Source organism: Periplaneta americana, chromosome 14, assembly GCF_040183065.1.
Source record: "Periplaneta americana isolate PAMFEO1 chromosome 14, P.americana_PAMFEO1_priV1, whole genome shotgun sequence".
NCBI lineage: Eukaryota > Metazoa > Arthropoda > Insecta > Blattodea > Blattidae > Periplaneta > Periplaneta americana.
The window spans coordinates 109,768,170-109,787,885 of NC_091130.1; the positions used below are offsets into that span (position 1 = coordinate 109,768,170).

The window sequence follows — 19,716 nt, forward strand, 5'->3', positions numbered from 1 at the left end:
AGAACCTAGAAATATTAACAAAATGTTACTATTTCTTCAGTATATTTGCTAGGACTTCTTGTCATACTACATGACAATTTTGCTTAGGTTATTCTTTTAAGCATTCCTTCTAGGAATAGCTCAAGTGTTTTAAATTTAGCATACATAAATTTAGATTAAGTTCCTAGCACGTATTTGACGAGATACTAGGTTTTTCCACTTCAGTTTAACTGATTTACGCAAACGAAATTAAGATAGCTGACGATTCTAATGTCAGTTATCACCACGCCCACTTTGTTTTGGGCGCATAAGTTCATTACCATCAACCGGCAGCTTGGCTATGCGCAAAATTTACATGTAGGCAGGCAGATTACTACACATTCTGTAATTTGATTTAACTTTGGCTTTAGCCAATTATAAGTCGTCTGTTTTTTACAACTTGCAAGAAATTATTTATTGTAAACCATACTCAAATGATATTTTACTTTGATATTAGCTGATTATAAGTACGGTACGTTATCTACTGGTACTTCCGTACTTGTATAACTTGTCAAAAATCACTACGGCGACCGCTAGAACTCACGACAAATTGACTGTGGCGCATGCGCCGACCTCTCATAGCATCAGCCTTAGCTGGATTTATTTTCGCGTGCGCATTCTAGATCAAAACAAGAAGTTCCCTTCATTCCGGTTACACAGGTTTTTATTTACGAAGGCAGAAGCACACGTGCGGTTCGCAACAGGATCATCCTGGCTGTCTGTGCATGAGCGGAATGATTAATAAAAAATATATGTTGCATAATATCTATGTGGCGTTGATAGTGTAAGTGACGAAGCCAAGATATACTTTTAGTAATAACTCGTGAGAAGACAACGAAAGGACCTGGTAATCGAGGAAGACAATACACCTAGCAAAAGTAGTTATAAATAATAATAATAATAATAATAATAATAATAATAATAATAATAATAATAATAATAATAATAACAATAATAATAATAAATTAGAATAAAGAAGGAACGCTGAAACAAAACGCCAAAGAAAGGAATAAAGCAACTCAGGTTAAGGACGACCAACCCACGCGGGAAGCGGAAACCGGAAGTGACGCAGTAACAAACGAATATCGCACCAAAACAGAGATAACAAAACAACGAGCGAAGATGCCCACATCACCAAAGAAGACAAGCCAGAAAAACCCGCAATGTGGGACCTGTGACAAAGTCATCAAAGAGGAAGAAGAGCTGTCACTAACATGCGACGGCTTCTGCAAAAATGAACACCATAAAGAATGTATCGGCCTAACACAAGGAGAATTCGATATGATTAGGAGAAAAAACCGTAAACTCTCGTGGCTATGTGACAAATGTACAGACGCACTCACAAAAGTAGAAAAGGAAACAGGAAGGAAAGAAGATGAAAATGAACAAAGAGAGAACATAACAGCGAAAGTAGACTACATAATGGACTTCCTAGCCAACGAGCTAGGACCACTAATAGAAGACAAAATAAACCACAGCCTAACCAGGAAAACTGAACCGTCCAAACGAGAAACTGTCATAACAAACAGCAACAAAAAAACCGCCAGCAACGAAAGTCAACACATCTACAAGGACTATGAAGAACACCAACGACCAGCGGAAGAGAGAGAAAACACGGAAAAGGAGGAGAAAGAAACAGAATGGAAAACACAGCAACCAAGAGAACGCGGATCCAATCGCTGACAAGAAACCCAGGCAAGAACTATTATAGGCACAAGAAATGATAGTGACGACCTCCAAGCAGCCGAGAAGATAGCGTGGCTATACATTGGGAGACTGAAGAAAAGTACGACCCCAGAAACGGTGGCTAAATACCTGGAAAAAATGGTATCCAAGGAAACATCATATGTGAAGAATTGCATAATTTAGGAGGCAAGAAAGCCTTCAAAGTAGGCTTCCCTTTTAACCACATCGAGGAGACAGAACGGTCAGACTTCTGGCCACAGGGAGTGATAGTCAGACGATTTCCATTCCAAAAAACAATCATGACGAAGGAGTTGAACTCATCTAGACACATAAAGATATTACTGTGGAACATCGAAGGCCTACGCAACGCAATGTCACTCACACCAATAGAATCAATAGCAGCATATGATGCAATCATCCTTACAGAAACCTTCTTAACAGAAGAATACAACATTCAAGGACACTACGGAATACACACTTTCGCCCAACCCACAGCAGGAAGGCCAGCTGGCGGAGTATCGATCTTCCTGAAGCCAAAACTAGGAAAAATCAGAGAAAGCTTAAAAACCGAAAATACAGTCTTGGTAAAAACCGAAGATGTGACCATAATAGGCATGTACATCAACCAACAATCAACAGCAGAAGATGCAGTAGAAAGGATAGCAGAGGTCATCACACAAACAACCGAAGAAGAGAGGATCATCATTGCAGGAGACTTGAACTGTAGAATAGTTAAGCAAAACACCAAGTCCGAAGTGGTTCTGGACACGTTAACAGAAGAAGGGTTTACCCTCATAAACAAGCCAGAACTAAAGACTTACATAGCTCCTAACGGAACCAGTGCTATTGACCTTGTACTCCTCAAAGGAGAAGGAATGCAAGCAATTAAACAAGATGGACTTTGGGCAACAGGAATGGCTCCTATAAGAAAGCACATACCGATTGAAACTACAATCAGAATTCAACAGGCTCAACAAATCTCGAATATAAAAGTACACAGAGCCTCCAGAAAGATAGACACCAGAAAACTAAAGGAAATGCAGGCCAAAATCAGAACAGCATCACAACTAGCAAAGCAGAACGAACTCGGGAAAGCCGCTAAACTACACACATCAATCCTCCAAGAGTGCAGCATCCCAACAAAGGAAAGAAGAGCCCAACCCTGGTTTGACAAAGAGTGTTTCGATAAGCGGCAGGAAACTTTAACAGCACTCCACCAAGCAAGAACCGCAAATCAAAAAGATATCCTATCGCAATATGCTACACAGAGAAAACAGTACAAACAACTAATAAAAACGAAAAAAACACAATACATAGAGGAAGAAGCAAGAAAACTAGCCGTGGAAGCCAACCAAAACCCCTTCATCGCACTCAGAAATTCAAGACCAACAGTAGGAAAGGAAATCACCATGGACACATGGGAACTCCACTTCAAAGAAATCCTGAATTACCAGCATAAAGAAAAGTCACAGCAGCCACCCAAGAGAGAAACGACGCAATAACCACCTCCTATAACCAGGAAAGAAATAGAAGAAACAATTACAGCAGCCAAGAACAAGAAAGCAGCGGGACCTGATGGCATATACATGGAACACATAAAGGACTCCTTACATCTGACGGGTGACTTCTGGTTGGAGCTACTCAACAAATGCCTACACCTAGGAACAATCCCAGAAGCATGGAGAACATAGACAATGAAAATTCTCTACGAAGGAAAAGGAGAAACCAACAATCCTCACTCCTTCCGAGGTATTGTCCTCGAGAATGTCGCTTTCAAAGTACTCACAAAAATACTAACAGACTAGTAGTGGAAGTAGACAACCGTATCCCGGAATGCCAGTTCGTATTCAGGAAAGGCAGAAGCACCCTTCATGCAATAAGCTACCTAATATAACAAATAGAGAATACCCTAAGACACCCTGGGAAAAAATACCATGTAGTGTTCGTCGACTACTGCAAATCTTTCGACCTAATAAACAGGGAAACACTAATTAGAAAACTAAGCAACATGATCGGCGAATCACATGCCTTAACAACAATAATTGCAGACATTCTAAGCTGCAACTACATTCAAATATCAGACGGAATTACACTATCTAACAAAATAATACAGATAAATGGGGTACTACAAGGAGATCCTATCAGCCCGGTCCTCTTCAATATCATGACCACAGACATAACAAAAATCACAGAGGACACCATAGCATCGATGATTATGTACGCAGACGACATGGCGATAGGCTCGTCCAACATAGAAGAACTACAACAGGTCCTAAATAAACTCGTGAGATGGGCCGAGGAAAACAGCCTACAGATAAACCACCAGAAAACAAAACAAATGAACTTCAGAAACGGCGGCAAACATAGAAAAAAAGACACCCTGACACTGCAGAACGAGCCACTTGAGGTAGTGCAAAAATTTAAATATTTAGGAGTAACACTTCAAACAACACTAAAATCATACAGAATCCACATTCAAGAAAGAGCAGCCGCTGCAATAAAAGCTATGTACAATATTAAGAATCTGCAACAACTAGAAACAAAAACGGCAATGACCTTATTTAGGTCAGCTATAGCACCAATAGCAACCTACGGACTAAATATCATTTGGGGAAACTTAACAGTCAGCGACATGGGAAAAATTGAACGAGTCAAATCATCATTCATGAAAAGAGTACTAGGAGTAGGAAGAACAACACTCTCGAGACTAACATATTAATTGATGAAGGAACGCTTCTTCATCGAAGATATTAGAACACAACTCTGCATGCCGAACACCCCAGCATACGAGAAAGCCCTGGAAGTACTCAGAGGAAAGAAGAACGCCATCTGGAGCGAGTTCTACATAACAGACGCCATGGCAACCAGAGACTGGGCAAACACAAACTACGAACTGAGACACATAGTGACCCGTTACGCAGAACATGGTTTTCACCATAAGATCTGTACCACCAAGAGATACCACGAACCCAACGACGAATGTGTGTGTGAACTGTGTTAGAAGCCATGTGGACGATATCACGTTGAAAACTGCCGAGTAAGGAAAACCTCGCTCACAAACTTCTGCAAAGACTAACCTACAAATCCTATGCACATTGTGCGCATTTCATTTCATTCATAAGTTCAAAATTGACGGAATTTCAACGTAGCGGTCGGTAAAAAAAATGGCTTTGACGGGTGACGGATTTTCTGGCGGATATTAGATTTACATCGTCTTTTGACATTTTTGGCTACTGTAATTTTTAATTATTTAATTTTTGGGAGATTTTACATTTACTTTTTATTTGAACAGCCCTTCCTGTTCCGTACTATCACAGTCTACTATATACAGTCGCGAAGCTTGAGGTGTTTTTTTTGCAAATCTCGTGATAAAGCGCTCCAAGCGGTTAGCAACTAGAAACAATAGACTGTCCATGGTCGACTTTGGACTGTGTCGTATTTCTATCGAGTGATAGCTCGTTGCGTATTTCACATTGATGCTTGTGAAATGTTCGTTATTGGTTGTGGTTGTAATGAAAATGTTAATGGCTAAAATGTAATAATTGGAATAATAATATGGGACAAGGAGGAGACGTTTGTAGTACTATAAATTGTTGCAACAGTAAGAGAAAGAGGCCAGAGTTATCCTTTTTCCGATTTCCGAAAGATTCAGAAAGGTTCCTGGGTTTCCACAAGAATGCTGTGCAGAAACAAAACTCTTAATTTTGAAGTTCTTTGTGACTGTTAGAATACATTATAACCTTAAATTTCACAATGAAATGTTTCAGTCTAACCGAAAGGACATTAGATACCGGTTAAAGTTCTGTCACTTAGGCTGCTAAATTTCCAGAGAAATAAAGGTTAGGTCTACTTTTTTTTTTCAGAGGATATATTTTTAATTGTAGCTATTAATTTTGTTATTATTTTTATGTGTTATTTTACTAAAGACGTAGAAAAATTAAGTTTGTTTTAATGAAATTTATTGATCACGTTTTATTTCCAATTCTGGTGGGATTATTATTGCTTAGGCCTACTTTTTTTTTTTTTTTTTTTTTTCAAACTACAGGTTTTAATTATAGCTGTTAATTTTGTTGTTATTTTTATTTGTTGCTTTACTAGAGACGTAGAAAAAGTCTGTTACAATAACATTTATTGATCACGATTTATTTCCAATTCTGGTGTGATTATTATTGCTTAACCTCATCCCACTTTGTTAACTACGTAAGCCTACACTACAAATACCGGTACACGTAAGTTACTTCATTAATTCATATTTCCATTATTATTATTGGTGTAAAGGAAAATGCAAATTATATTTATTGGTTTCATAGTTAATTATCGCTAAATTCTTGAATGAGTGAAGCCATTATAGTAAGTTTCAGTTCATTTTGCACAAACAAAAATTATATTAACATATCTTTTTAGGTATCTTCGAGTTTATGGTGGAATTTAATATACTTCATTAAAATAATAAATTAACTTTATGCATTTAATATTTTAATAATGGAAGGAAGGCGTTAATTTTTCCAAAAGAACACGACAACGAAAGTGTAACATATTTTGTCGTCTGCTAGGAGAGAGATCTGCGATGATGAGGCGATAGTAGCGATCCTAGTGGTGGGCAACTACCCATGTTTGCATTTTTACAACATATTGAGCTTCGCGACTGTATATAATAGACTGTGGTACAATGTTTAATTATCCACTGTTTCAGATTTCCTTGTAATCAAGTTAGATTGTGATGAATTATTATTGTGATTGGTAAACAAGATATATATATATATATATATATATATATATATATATGTGTGTGTGTGTGTGTCATTTTTTTAAATTTTGACGGATTCTGTCGGATTTCCAGGTGTTGTATTGACGGGGGATACAATTTATGTGTTGGCGACACTGTCTAAATTATCGAGCTTGTGTAATCGAGAAACCAGAAAATCGAGTGACGTAAAAATTTATACTAAAAGGTTTTCGAATTGTGATGCAATTGTTAATTTGTATAAAATATTGAAATGAGTTCATATCAAAAGAGAAAGAAATCCAATTTTTACAATGCACAGAAAATGAAAAAGAAGAGAGAATTCGTTTTGAAACCTGGGTTAAAAGGATTTTTGTGCACATGCAATAATAGAGAAAAAGACTGTGTTAGAGAATCGTATAATATTCTCAATGAATATGCCGACAACTTGTATGGGGAAGAAAAGGTAGAAGAAAATTCTTTACGCTCCTGCTTACGCCACTCTTCAGATGCATTGCTATATTAATTATGCGAAATAAGTAGCTAGGTTCGGTAGCTTACTTCGTTAATGGAATGTATGTATATCTTTACAATACCGTTACGAAAGAAAGACCGATAGCAAGGACACCAGTGGCGTATACTGGTTAAAGGGTTTGGGCTACCGCTGACCCTATTATTACACAAAATATATCTAACAATTACTTTAATTTTAATTACTATGGTAAAACTAATAATACAAAATTATTACATTATGTTATATTATAAACTTTTTCTTTTGTAATTTCCTTGGGCTACCGCCGGTAAAATAGCCCCGGTAGCCCGCAAAATACGCCCCTGATTAGGACACCCCCCCCGCACCATTACCACCATCATAGACACTACGGGATAGCATGGAAGAGAGGGGTTTGAATGAGGTAGTGACTGTCTTAGACAGTATTGAGTATATGTAAGGCATACCAAAAGCCTAAATTAACTTAACCTGTCACTGATTCGACCTTTCGAAAATTCGCCTTTTCTCTGTGATCAGTATAGAGACGCTCGGAAATGAGTTATATTAATTTTCCCTCCCTGGCACTTAACCCTTCCACCCCGACGGAGCGATTCCGTCTACCTGTACTTCTGATCTGGATCCAAATCATAGCAAATTTCCACTCTTATTTCAGTCCGAACTTAATGTCGGCACTCAATTTTTCGTTTGTTTACGGTACTTACGTCTCGAGTAGAAGCCAAGTACTTAAATACATTTATACCTTAATGTGGTAATGCAGTTGTAAAGAAATACCGAATGGAGTCCTCTGTTAGGGAGAAAGTTACGTGAAGCTTGTTTCTTTATGTAGGTAAACGATTTATGTTCTTGGTATTGCTTTTGTTTTGCACGGAATGAGTAAGCCTGGTGTAAAGTGTATGCATAACACATTACCATACCCATTTTTCTCCTCAGCTCTTTTCACATTATTAAAGTATTCATTTCTTCAGACTGTAGTATACTGGTACATATTTCTCCATTTACACATACTGCCCACTTGAACTTATTTTATTTTTTTCTTAGCATTTTCTTAAGTATGGAATAATTTTAAGACTTAAAACAAAAAATTGAATTTTCATCAAATTTGGTCCAAATTTCACTTATGGCTTACCTTAAACAAGGGACTGACATCGTTTACTTAAAATACTCCCCCTTTGAATATGAGATCCACATTTTGCCAGTAATTAAAAGAGATCCAAGCTTGATTTTACTCTGAGAGATATGACATTGAAATATTCAAAGTTTGTCAAGAGGTAACTCAATTTTCGGTCAGTTTTCTCACAAAACTTTAATGAGGTAAAATGATTAGCACAGTAATATAATGGAGAAAAACATTTGTGGTCAAACGGTTTTAGTACAAGTACTATGAAATAGCGTTACTATGCTTATCTTTTACTGGCAGTATATGGAGCAGGGCAGCTTTGAACGTAAGTAAGATACTGTAATTAAATGAAAATCTTCAGTAACAAATCTTTATTGGATCATTCCATGTGAAATCTGAAGATTTATAAAAAAACTGGAGGCAGCCTATTTTTAAGTTTGTTGATATTTTAAGTACAGTGAAACCTCTCATTTACGGACACCGAAGGGACGTAACAATCTGTCCGCATGTGAGAGGTGTCCTTTATAGGGAGGGAGACTCCCAATCTAACAGTAAATTTATAATATGTATTATGTATCCCTTCACGCTTCAAATGAAATGTATTACTGTAGTTTAATATTAAATACAGTCTACTGTACTACAGCAAATTCTTTGCAACTTTGAAGTACAGTAGATAAGACCGAAAAAGAAAAATACAGTACTGCGCCATGCAATTTTATACTAGGTCTACAGTTATGCAGTACTGTAATTTACAGTTTTCAATTTAACCATTACGTTCAGGTGCCATGTCTCTCTAAACAGTACAACTGATTGAAGTGAAGAGAATAATCCTACTAACCCTGTCATGTGTCTAATACAATTTCGCGATTGCGAAAACCTTGCACCCGTCAGACAGGTTAAATTTTATGACTTTGTTTATCCACCCGCTTTCAGCTAACAAGGGGTAGCCAGCTGGGCTAGTGGTAGCCTACAAGACCCTTATTGTCGTCTATCATGTTAAGGGATTTCTGTACAGTTCTCAAAACTATATTTTCCATTTTTGTAACACATTAGGTCTTGAAATCCAAATTCTGTCCACAGTCAGGAGGTAAAGCAAGCTTTAGGACTGTGAAACAGCTGTCCGTGTCCGTGTCTGAGAGTGTCCATAAACGAGAGTTAAATTTATCATTATTTCTACATTATTTCAGTTGAGACATAAAAATCTGTCCGTATATGAGGAGTGTCCGTATCTTGGAGGTGTCTGTAAGGAGAGGTTTCACTGTATGTGTAGTATGATATGAATAATGAATAAATCCAGAGTTTTTCTACTCTGTGTTTACCAGTTACAGAAATGTGGCCATCTTAAATATTGTGGACTGCAAGTGGATTGCACTATGTAGGAATTGTGCACAAGAAACATAAAAAATTAATAATGTCGGAAAATAATGTATGTACATAGTATGTATGTAATAGAATGAAACTTTTTAGTCCCTACTCAAGTGTCATATCTAATAAAAGATAGAGTGAAAATATACACTTGAAAAAAAAAAATATATATATATATATTGAAGTCCTGTCTGTATAACAAAAATTTGCTTAATGTAAAATGCTGGAAGATGGGTTGGAAAGACAGAAAATTCTGAAATTTAGGTGATTATATACTCATAGTTTGAAAAATTTGTTACTAAATTTTTCAACATATTTTTCCAGCATTTACAGGAGTGTCAGTAAATTTCTCATCTTAATATGTATGTAGGCTATGTATATATGTTTGTATGTTCTCTATACAAATCTACATACTTTGACCGATATGTGTCAAAATTTGCACATTTAACGTTCATAACCAGGAGAAAAACATAGGCTACATTAAAATTGTGCAAATGGACGTTAAATTGATTAAAAAAATATAAATAAATACGATCAAACATTCATGTATAATATTAAAATGCAATCTTCTGTAGTCACTTGTTCTTTATTATTGTATGTTGTATTCAACCTCTCAATTAATATCACTCAATAAAAGAATTGTATTCCAATGGATACGAAACGAGAATGCGGATGCTTTAGCAAAGAAGGCAGCACTGCTACTTACAGACCTGTTACTAAATCTACGTTTTACTCTGTGAAAAAATTTATTAAATCTACATACTTAGACTTTAACAAACAAAATTTGATAACACAATCCCAAGGGAAAAAATGGAACTCTCTGCATCAAAATCCACAGTTAATTCCCGATTTACCATGCAAATCGTCTGTAGCTGCATTTAGATTGGCAACAGGCCATGATTGTTTGGCCAAACACCTGCATAGAATTGGAATATATCAGTCCCCTAACTGCCCATTGTGCAACTCAAACCAAGAAATGGATTCGGAACACCTCAAAATCTGTGCTTCAGTGGCTGGTCATGATAATATCTTTGAAAAATATTGGAGTGCAAGAGGTCAAATGACTTTATTGTCAAATGCCTTTCATTAGAAAACAGCAACATGTTGTATTCAACATCGACTTTCACGAAGCTATGGAAATTATAGCACGAAATTAAGTAACATTGTTGATACACATCATGAAGGCTAAAACTAGATAATTCCAGCAATAAGTATCTTTATGCAGTCCAGGACTGTATTGTGAATTTCACTGCAATATTAAGGTTCTTACCATTAAATCATTTAATGACATATTTTCCATACACCTCATAGGCTACAGGGGAGACTGTTGTACCTTTAAACATTTTTTACATTTTATTTATTTATTTTTTTAATTTTGAGAAATAAATTTTTTTTAAATGAAAAAATGCTTGAAATAATTATTGAAGATTCCTTTACAACTTCCTGTATGTATTTTCCTGTTTTACAGATCTATTAAGGCTGGAAAAAATAAAATGAAGAGATATGTAATGTGTTCAAAGGTACAACAGGTTCATGTACCTGGGAACATGCCCTCTTGTAAGTTGGAACACATGGAATATAGGTGGGAATATAGCTGTAAAAACTGACAATCATATTTAAAATGTATTTGCCGTCATAAACCAGAGTTCTCTGATTGAGATGTTATTTCCTGGAGGAGCAATAACTGCTTCAACAGCTTTCTTCAAGGCATCCAGATCAATTGGGGGCCTCTTAACTCCAGACTTACTTCGTGACATGATCTTAAAATAAAAGAAAAACAAAAACCGATAGTATCGCGTACTTTGGAACATGTTCCATGGTACAAGATGTTTGTGTTCAAAGGTACAAGAAGGTGCACTTTTAAACAAATATGGCTCCCAAAACTAGAGATTCGAAAAAATCATGGAAATGAAAATATGTTATTACTAGGGCCCGGATATATATGCACTGAAATACCTAAAATATGCATGCAAATATGCACTAAACATGTTGAAAATATGCACTAAAAACAAAACAATATGCACTAACCAAATCTTGCAACTGTACTGTGGTTGGTTTTTTTTAACACTTTGCATGAAAGTAAATGAGATTTGCTGGGTTCTTTTGGACATAATTTACTTACTGTGAAGTTCGCTATGTATCTGCCACACGAATCTGTTGATTCATCAACCAAAATCCATATGCAGTTTCTTCCTATGTCAGACTGTATTGAATCTAGGATAGAAGCATGTAGCGAAAGTAAATTTTTTCTAAGAGTGGATTCATCTGGTGTCCTCTAAGACAATATTTTTGAAGAAATTATCGTAGATGTGGATTATTTAATTTATGCAGTGGAATGTTCTGCATACAAAAGCTTTACAAAAGTCAGTGGAAAATGTACTAACTGCAGACCGTGATTTCGCCTGAGTTAAAAGTACCTGTTGCGTGTTCTTACTCTTTTGTTTTGACCAGAGATGTGCAGTTGTTTTCGAATGCTATTCTAGTTAAAACTTTTTCTCGCATTTCACAGTCTTCTCACATACTTGACAATACACTAAATCGCCATCACTTGAATAGTCACTATTGCCTGAAATCCACTGTTACATTAAAAAGGATTTAGTAGACTTATCTTTAGGCATTTTTAGTTTAATCTTACAGAACACCGCATAAACTATTAGTAGATGAAAAACAAGTCAGCAGATGAACACCTGCTGTCCTGTTGACACAAACTTTGAGTTGATACTGCATTGAGAAAGGAATGTAAGAAATTCCTTCTGTGAAAAAGGTCTGCTACGTCCATCTATCTGCATGTATTGTGAGACAGGAAGTATGGTCCCGTTAACATTTCACTTGAAATACGAAGGCTATTGTGGTGCCAAGTGATGTCCGACATACAAATTCATTACTGGATTTACAGTTCGTTCAGAAATGTCAGATAATTAATCATACATAAACTGAATAAATGCCGGAACATGCACTAACCCTCAAAATATGCATTTGCATATGCGCATATGCATGTTCGAAAAATCTGGGCCATAGTTATTACTCACCAGATGATAGGGAACACACCGTACTTGAAAGATATTAACAAATACAATCTGGTTTTGTGTTAGAAAACATATAACCAATGAACGAAATGTTTACTTTTGGTACTAAAAAAACTTCTTTTCTCCACGGAACTCACACTTTGCAGTAAATCAAACTTAAACTATGACCAGAGTTACTTAGCGGCTTTCTCTACAATCTACTTCATTTTGAATCCTCTAGGTAGCAGCAAAAATTTAAAAACAAAAAATGTTCAAGGGTACACTATGCTAAAGGTACAACAGTCTCCCCTAGTTATTGAAATATTTGTCGGTTTCATATTTCTTGCATTCAAGTAATGGATAAGACCACATTTGACAAATAGTAGACTGCTCGATTGTCTTGAACGTTTTAAACACACCAAGCATTGTGTCACTTGATTGTCCCCAATAGCTTGTCAGCAGATAAAGGAACTCTGCACACATTCTTAAAATTGTGCAGTGGTAATATTTGCTATTGGAACTCACTTTGTGGACATGCTTGATATAAAAATGTATGTATGAAGATTTTCGAAATTCAATTTGAAAAGAGTTTAATATCGTTTTCACCAAATAAAATTTAATAACAGTGAACATGTAGACTTAAGTAGTACCAACAGAAATAATTGAAAATAGTAGTAACATTATGATAGGTGTTTCTAACAAGGTTTTGATACTGTAACTTCTTGGATAATTAAAAATTCTGGTTTTGTTATAATTTTAAAATATGTTTTGTACATTCTGTTCGGGATATGCTTGAGACTCTTTAGAGCCTAACTGAAAGACAGTTTTGTTCTATCACCTTTGAAACTACAATTAACTTTCAATGTTTACCTGAATATTTATTTTCTTATTTTTTAGGCCAGTGCAGATGCCTCTGTGTGTAGTGTTCCAGAAAAAAACGATGCTGACTCAGAAGAAGATATTGAGACAGCACTGAATAAGGAATTGAAGTTGCTGAAAGCTGAACGGAAAAAATTGCCAAATATGCGTAGATTTCAGGTTGTGGAATCAGGAGCAAATAATTGCTTATTCATCCAAACCACCGCAAGTATTTTAATGTCAAGTCTTGTTCTTTGCTGTTTATATTGGCTCATTTGCTTCTTTAGTATAAGCACAAGAATGGAATTCACAGTATTCTTTCTCAGCCATTTTTCATGTTGATAATTAGGGACCGGATTTTTATGCAATATCAAGGTGTGAAATATTTACATATTTATGTAAGAAAAATAAGCTGAATATGTACCAAAATATGTAAAATCTTGAAAATATTTAATATCAATATCTGGCTGGTATAGGATAGGTAAGACTCTCCAGTTGTGATTTCATAGAGCTCCTGACTTTTTTACTGCACACTTGACACATTACTATTTTCCATCTGTACTGAAAGCTTCATCCATCGCAATTCATGATTTTATATTTTTCGTTAGGGTTGAAGATACAGGGGCCATTTTAGTTAGTTAAAAACAGTAGATAAACTCACTTGTACTTTATACTGTAAGTACTAAAACTAGAGAACTGAGTAAAATGAATGACAACAGTACTGCAAGTACTGTTTCGCTTTACTGGATTAGGAGAAAATAAGAGGAGATGTGTGACACATGCATTTTAGCTGCTCCCTGTAAGAAACAAAGTACCTACTAAAACCTCAAACCATAGGTATTTACAAACTGTTGTTTGAAAAAGACATTCCTGTCTCATTCAGAATGGTAAGATTATTCCAGCCGAGAACCATACTTTCTAATTGCAAGGAAAATCCTATTTCCGTATAGGTATACTAAATTTAAAGTAAAGAGGTCAAGCAATAACCTGAAAGCTATTTATTTTAATCTTTCAACATCTTTCCAGTTTGTTCCTTTACTTCAGCTTCTTTTCAAAAGTCGGCTGCTTTATTGCGGGTCATGTCAGACTTGACACGGGTTTTCCCTGGAAGGATTAGGAAGAGGGTGGGTAAGGTTGCAGAACAATTATAGTTTGAGACAAATCATGTCGCCCTTGTCCCACTCCACTGCATGAAGACAATGCTACTAAGTGATTTTTACAGTACAAGATAGTTGTATAAGAAAGGTGTTCACTCATATTTACAGTGGGCGGTATGGGGTGAGTGCCTCTATTACTCCCTGGAACTAAGGACATTATGTTTCGTCCCGAAATATATATTTTCTATGGTAGGTAAAAAGGCTTTTTAAATCTGTGTATTTAAAATTGTAGGCAGAATTCTCCAGCAGAATTTTTTTTTTTTTCTGTTTAGAGAAGTAAAAATGAATGAAACTCCTAAATATGTAGATTGATGTAATACCAAGCCATAATATGTAATGTAGGGTAAATATGTTAAAATATGTAATATCAAATTTGAATATATTAATGGTAATTACAAGATTTGCAAAGATTTATTTATATACGGTTAGGTTGAAAGGAATATAATATGTAATTACATAAAAATCCGGTCCCTATTGATAATTATTCATATGAAAAGAAGAAATTTCGTGTATGGGTTCGTGTCTGAAAGAAATTGTGTATTCATTTCAGTAAACATTCAGGCAGGTAGAAATTAACTATTTGAAAAGGATTTGACAAATTACAACAAAAAGTACCAATATTAATAGCTTTGTAAAATTATATTGAGAGCATTCTTTTAATTGTGACTCTTGTTTCATGTTAATTATTGTAATCAGGACCTTCAATTAATGTCATCCCTGTCTGTACGTAAAATAATGCTTTTTTTATTGTCTTTTAGGTAGAAGAACCAGTCCAGTTGGTACACCATATTATGAAAGATCTAGAGGCTACCAGGAAACAAAAAACACGTTTTCTGTTGCGCTTATTGCCAATTGAAGCTACTTGCAAGGTAAATATTTCATGAATCCAGAATTTCGTATATAATTTGTTTTTAAGTTATGCTTGCCCTTATTTTTTCATGTAATTTTCCTTGCTCTTTGATATGACAATCTAGTTCACCCAATCTAACATCATTGAATTATTACTTGTGGTTTGATATGAAGGGAATGGTTTATGTACAAGAGTTGACATACATGAACAGTTACTGAACAGAATTATTAATGCTGTTGAATTAATAAAGAATAACCCTCGTATCATCCAATCTGTTACCAATTCACATCTGTGCAGAGCTGAGAATAATTGTATCGCAGCTCAAGTTGGACAGTTTGGATTAACAACTTACAATATTATCCCTGAACAAATCACGGGTGCTCATGTAAAGGGGGTTAAGAATGATTTTGCTAAACTGGGATAAGTACAGATTTCAATTCTCCACAATTACTTTTTTCTTGTATTAAAGGGGTTAAATCATTCTTCCATCCATGATGCAGTTACAGTACTCCGTATTTTGTGACAAAGGGGTTTTGTTCAGTACCAAAGGAAAGAAGTTTACATACCTTACAATTTGACTTAACCCCCTTTACACGAGCTCCTGTGAAATAATCTCCAAACAAAGAGACGTCTGAGTAGTATGAGGTGGACAAGGATTATGCATTGAACACATACGTAGATGTACACTGAAACAATTCTTTGATAGTACAGTGCTGGAGAGAAAGTTCCCCTCTCCCCACCATATTTTTTGCCTCAAACATTTGTCGCATGGAATTTTAATAACATTTTCTTCCGTCTGTCAAATGTTCCTATCATAATAATGTTATGTATTATTAAAATATGATGTTAATAATAATAATAAAGTACATGGCTTAATAATAATAATAATTTATTTATTTAATCTGGCAGAGCTAAGGCCAGTAGGCCTTCTCTTCCGCCCAGCCAGACTCTAATTCTAATTAAATACATTTGCTTACATAGTTATTACATTAATATCTAGATCATAAAACAACATGAAAGTAAATAATGAAAATTGGGTAACTAATGTTAGTGTGACAATAATAAACATTGGTAAGAAATAGTTATAATAATAATAATAATAATGATAATAATAATAATAATAATAATAATAATAATAATAATAGTAATAATAATAATAATGAGATAATTTAGATATTTATCTGTGATATTTATAACAATTAAACATTGAGAAACTTGAAACAGCTATTATTGTTAACAAGAATTATTAGAAAAATATCTCGTTAGCCTATTCTTAAATTGGTTTGATGTCTGACAGTCCCTGACATTACTCGGTAGGGAATTCCAAAGTCGAGGAACAGCCACAGTGAAAAAAGATGAATATGAGGATGTTCGGTGGGAGTAAATGGATAATATTGAAGGGTGTTGTGAACGTGTGTCTAGGTTATGATGGGTGGATAAATTTTGAAAACGAGACGCAAGATAGACAGGGGTGGAGAAATGCAATATGTGAAAGAGAAGGGAAAGACAGTGGATTTTCCTACGATCTTCTAGACGGAGCCAGGACAACATTTCGAGGGATGGTGTTACGTGATCAGCCCGGTGAATATTGCAGACGAAACGGACGCACATATTATGAACACGTTGTAGTCTCTGCGCCGAAGTAACGCTTAGGTCAGTAAACAGAATATCACAGTAATCAAAGTGGGGCGTCACGAGTGTTTGCACTAACATTTTTTTCATGGAAAAGGGTAGAAAATTCTTCAATCGTCTAAATTGGTCTCATTTATATAAATTATTTAACGATAATTTGAACCCAAAATATCAAACTTTGCTATACAATTACCCCCAAACTATAGAAATTTGGATTTAGGTATGTTAGGTTTAATTGATGCAGGATGTGTTTGGGAATGCATTCCAGAATTTCTAAACATGAAATTTGTTGCACCCTGTTTACATCCGAGCACACTGCTCTGAAAGATACATTCCTTTCTCTCCTACTACTTCAGTGTATGTAGTCCGAACATCTGTCTGTTTAATCCATGCCTAGCTGTTGAGTAGGGCTAGGATTATGATGAACGTGCATCTTTTTAATAGTAGGACACAGACGTTTCCGTTTTACATATGAATTGGTGCATAAATAAAGAACTTCAGTCCATTTTAACTGAGTTGTGGGAAATGAAGAAAAACTATCTGGAGTCCTTACTATTACAATAAAAAATGTAAAAATGGTTAACATCAAATACAGAATGTCCGTTAGGATTCCTCTGAACATGTTTAATGAATTTAACATAATTAGTTGAATTTTTACTGATTTTTTTTTAATCTCTTGGGCTTTGGACTGATGGCCTTTCTTTATAAAACACGTTTACAATTGAGTAGCTTTACTATTTATTATTTAGGACCACTCAGAATTTCTATACAGACTTTATTTGTTCACAGAATAATGTTTGAGCATTGTTCTTAATATTATAAAACATATTTTCTAGTCTCAAGGTACATAACAGGTACTGAAAAGAGAGACAAAAAATGTCGTCTTCCTCTAATCATCATCTTCATTTTCCCCCCCGTCACAGTAGGCCAAGACGTAAGATCCTTGAAGTACTCCTGATGCTCATCAGGTATATATTCGCCCAGTTTCTTAAGATCATCGACTTTCATCTTCTTAATGGGTACCTTTCCTGCTGGGTACTCACAGTCTATTGGAAATTATGCCACACGGCTCGAGGTATTATCCAGTCTGAAAGTGCTTCTTGTCAGGTCATCAATGAATGTCCTAGCCATGATAACACTCTGAACTCTGAATTATAAGAAAGATGTGAAAAGGAGTGAATGTTAAAATGAATTTTGTCTTCTGGACCATTCTACCTCTAGTCTCCTCTGAAACTTCAGTCTTGGAATAAAATTGAGACCATCACATTTTGAAATCTAATGTGTCAGGAGTCTGACAATGAACTGTTGGAGATTATTAGAGCTATGAATAATCCTCCACATTATGTTTTTCATTGTGTACAGACGATCTACTCTTTTGAGTGACCTCTTAATGATACTGAAATCCCGATCGCACACGGCATGAAGCTGTGGCCTCTCAATGGGAAAAAAGTGTTCAATTTTTTTTTTAAATTTTTCTGTATCTGTCTGTGCGCAAAGATATCTGGAGAGGGCGTGATTCTTATTTTGGCCCCCGCAATTATTAGAATAAATATGAAACTCTTCAGGCAGTTGCGGAGACATCATTGTTAATATAATCCATGAGAATACAGCATACCTCATTGTGACCTTTTGTGCATTCCCTTTGTGGTACAGATACATTTTGGTAGTATTCTTTTTGTTGTTATGAATGGCAAAAACGTTGACATTAATTTAACATAAATAATATGGTTCTTGAACGGATGTTACTGGTATACTAATGGATCAGACTGTCGTCTTCCTCCTGATTCGTTATGTTCAACACGATTGTCATTCATTACTGTCACATTAAAGAATTGCTAATGGCAGTCAGGAAAAAAGGTTTCGTCTTATAGCTGTGTAGAAGAGAGATAGTAAAATACTTCAGTGTACAATATCGATGCAGTGCTACAGCCAAAACACCTCAAAACAATGTACACTTATACATGGAACAAAAACAAATGAAGAGCAGCACACTAATCGAAGAACACCCAGTTCCCCTATTGGTGTTTCATAAAAGTAGGGCTTCAGTCCCGACCGATGTCCTTTCTTTACAAAATGCTCACTTTCCTATCACAATATCACGATGAAAGAAACGTTGGACTGGTTTCTTTTCTTGGTAAAACGATGTGTTCAACATTCAAGATGGGAAATTCAATGTTAACTCAATTTAAAAAAAAAATGTGACTGATGCCCTTTCTTTATGAACTGATTCATATGATACAGTATGTTTTGTAATGAATGGACCTAATTGCAACAGCTTTATTAGGTCAGTTCAATTCAAATACAAAACAATCATTACTAGTGCTCTGAGAAACCTAATATCCTTCATGAGGTGTCCTTCCACGATGAGAAAATTGATGTATAGGGGCATGGCTCGAATGTTGTAGGAAATGACTGATGAAGTTAGTATTATTGTAAATTGAGTTACATGTTAAGCCTATGTTAATAAGTAAAAAGTAAAATACACACAAAACTTCACGTTTTATAACAGCTGTAGGCCTATGTTTTATAGCCCAGATATTAAATGACAAGCTATACTCGATGCAACCAAACCAAAGCACCTAAAGACGGATGAATGTATTTGACAAAAGAAAAATACATAATTTTTGGCTTCGTTACAAATTTAATTACCTTACAGCTAATCTAACCTAATATAAAATCATGTAATACAGTGCTCACCAAGTGATTTTAAGAGAGAGACAACGTATGTAACTAATAGGAATAAAATATAGGAAAGTTGGTGGCGAAAATTAAAAAAAAAAATCCAATAATTATT

General features: G+C 35.3%; 1 protein-coding gene across 2 annotated transcripts in view; it reads left to right on the forward strand.

Annotated features, from left to right (window-relative positions):
* Positions 1-6,566: 6,566 nt before the first annotated feature.
* LOC138713658 (THUMP domain-containing protein 1) overlaps positions 6,567-19,716 on the forward strand; it is a 28,329-nt gene continuing 15,179 nt past the window's right edge. Inside the window, exons 1-4 of one of the 2 annotated variants that reach the window (XM_069845924.1) lie at positions 6,753-6,893; positions 10,889-10,977; positions 13,323-13,512; positions 15,203-15,309. In XM_069845924.1, the coding sequence (XP_069702025.1) occupies positions 10,954-10,977; positions 13,323-13,512; positions 15,203-15,309 (321 nt within the window). In that variant the 5' untranslated portion in view covers positions 6,753-6,893; positions 10,889-10,953. Of the gene's footprint in view, positions 6,894-10,888; positions 10,978-13,322; positions 13,513-15,202; positions 15,310-19,716 lie in introns of both variants that reach the window. The other variant, XM_069845923.1, reaches the window with a different exon arrangement.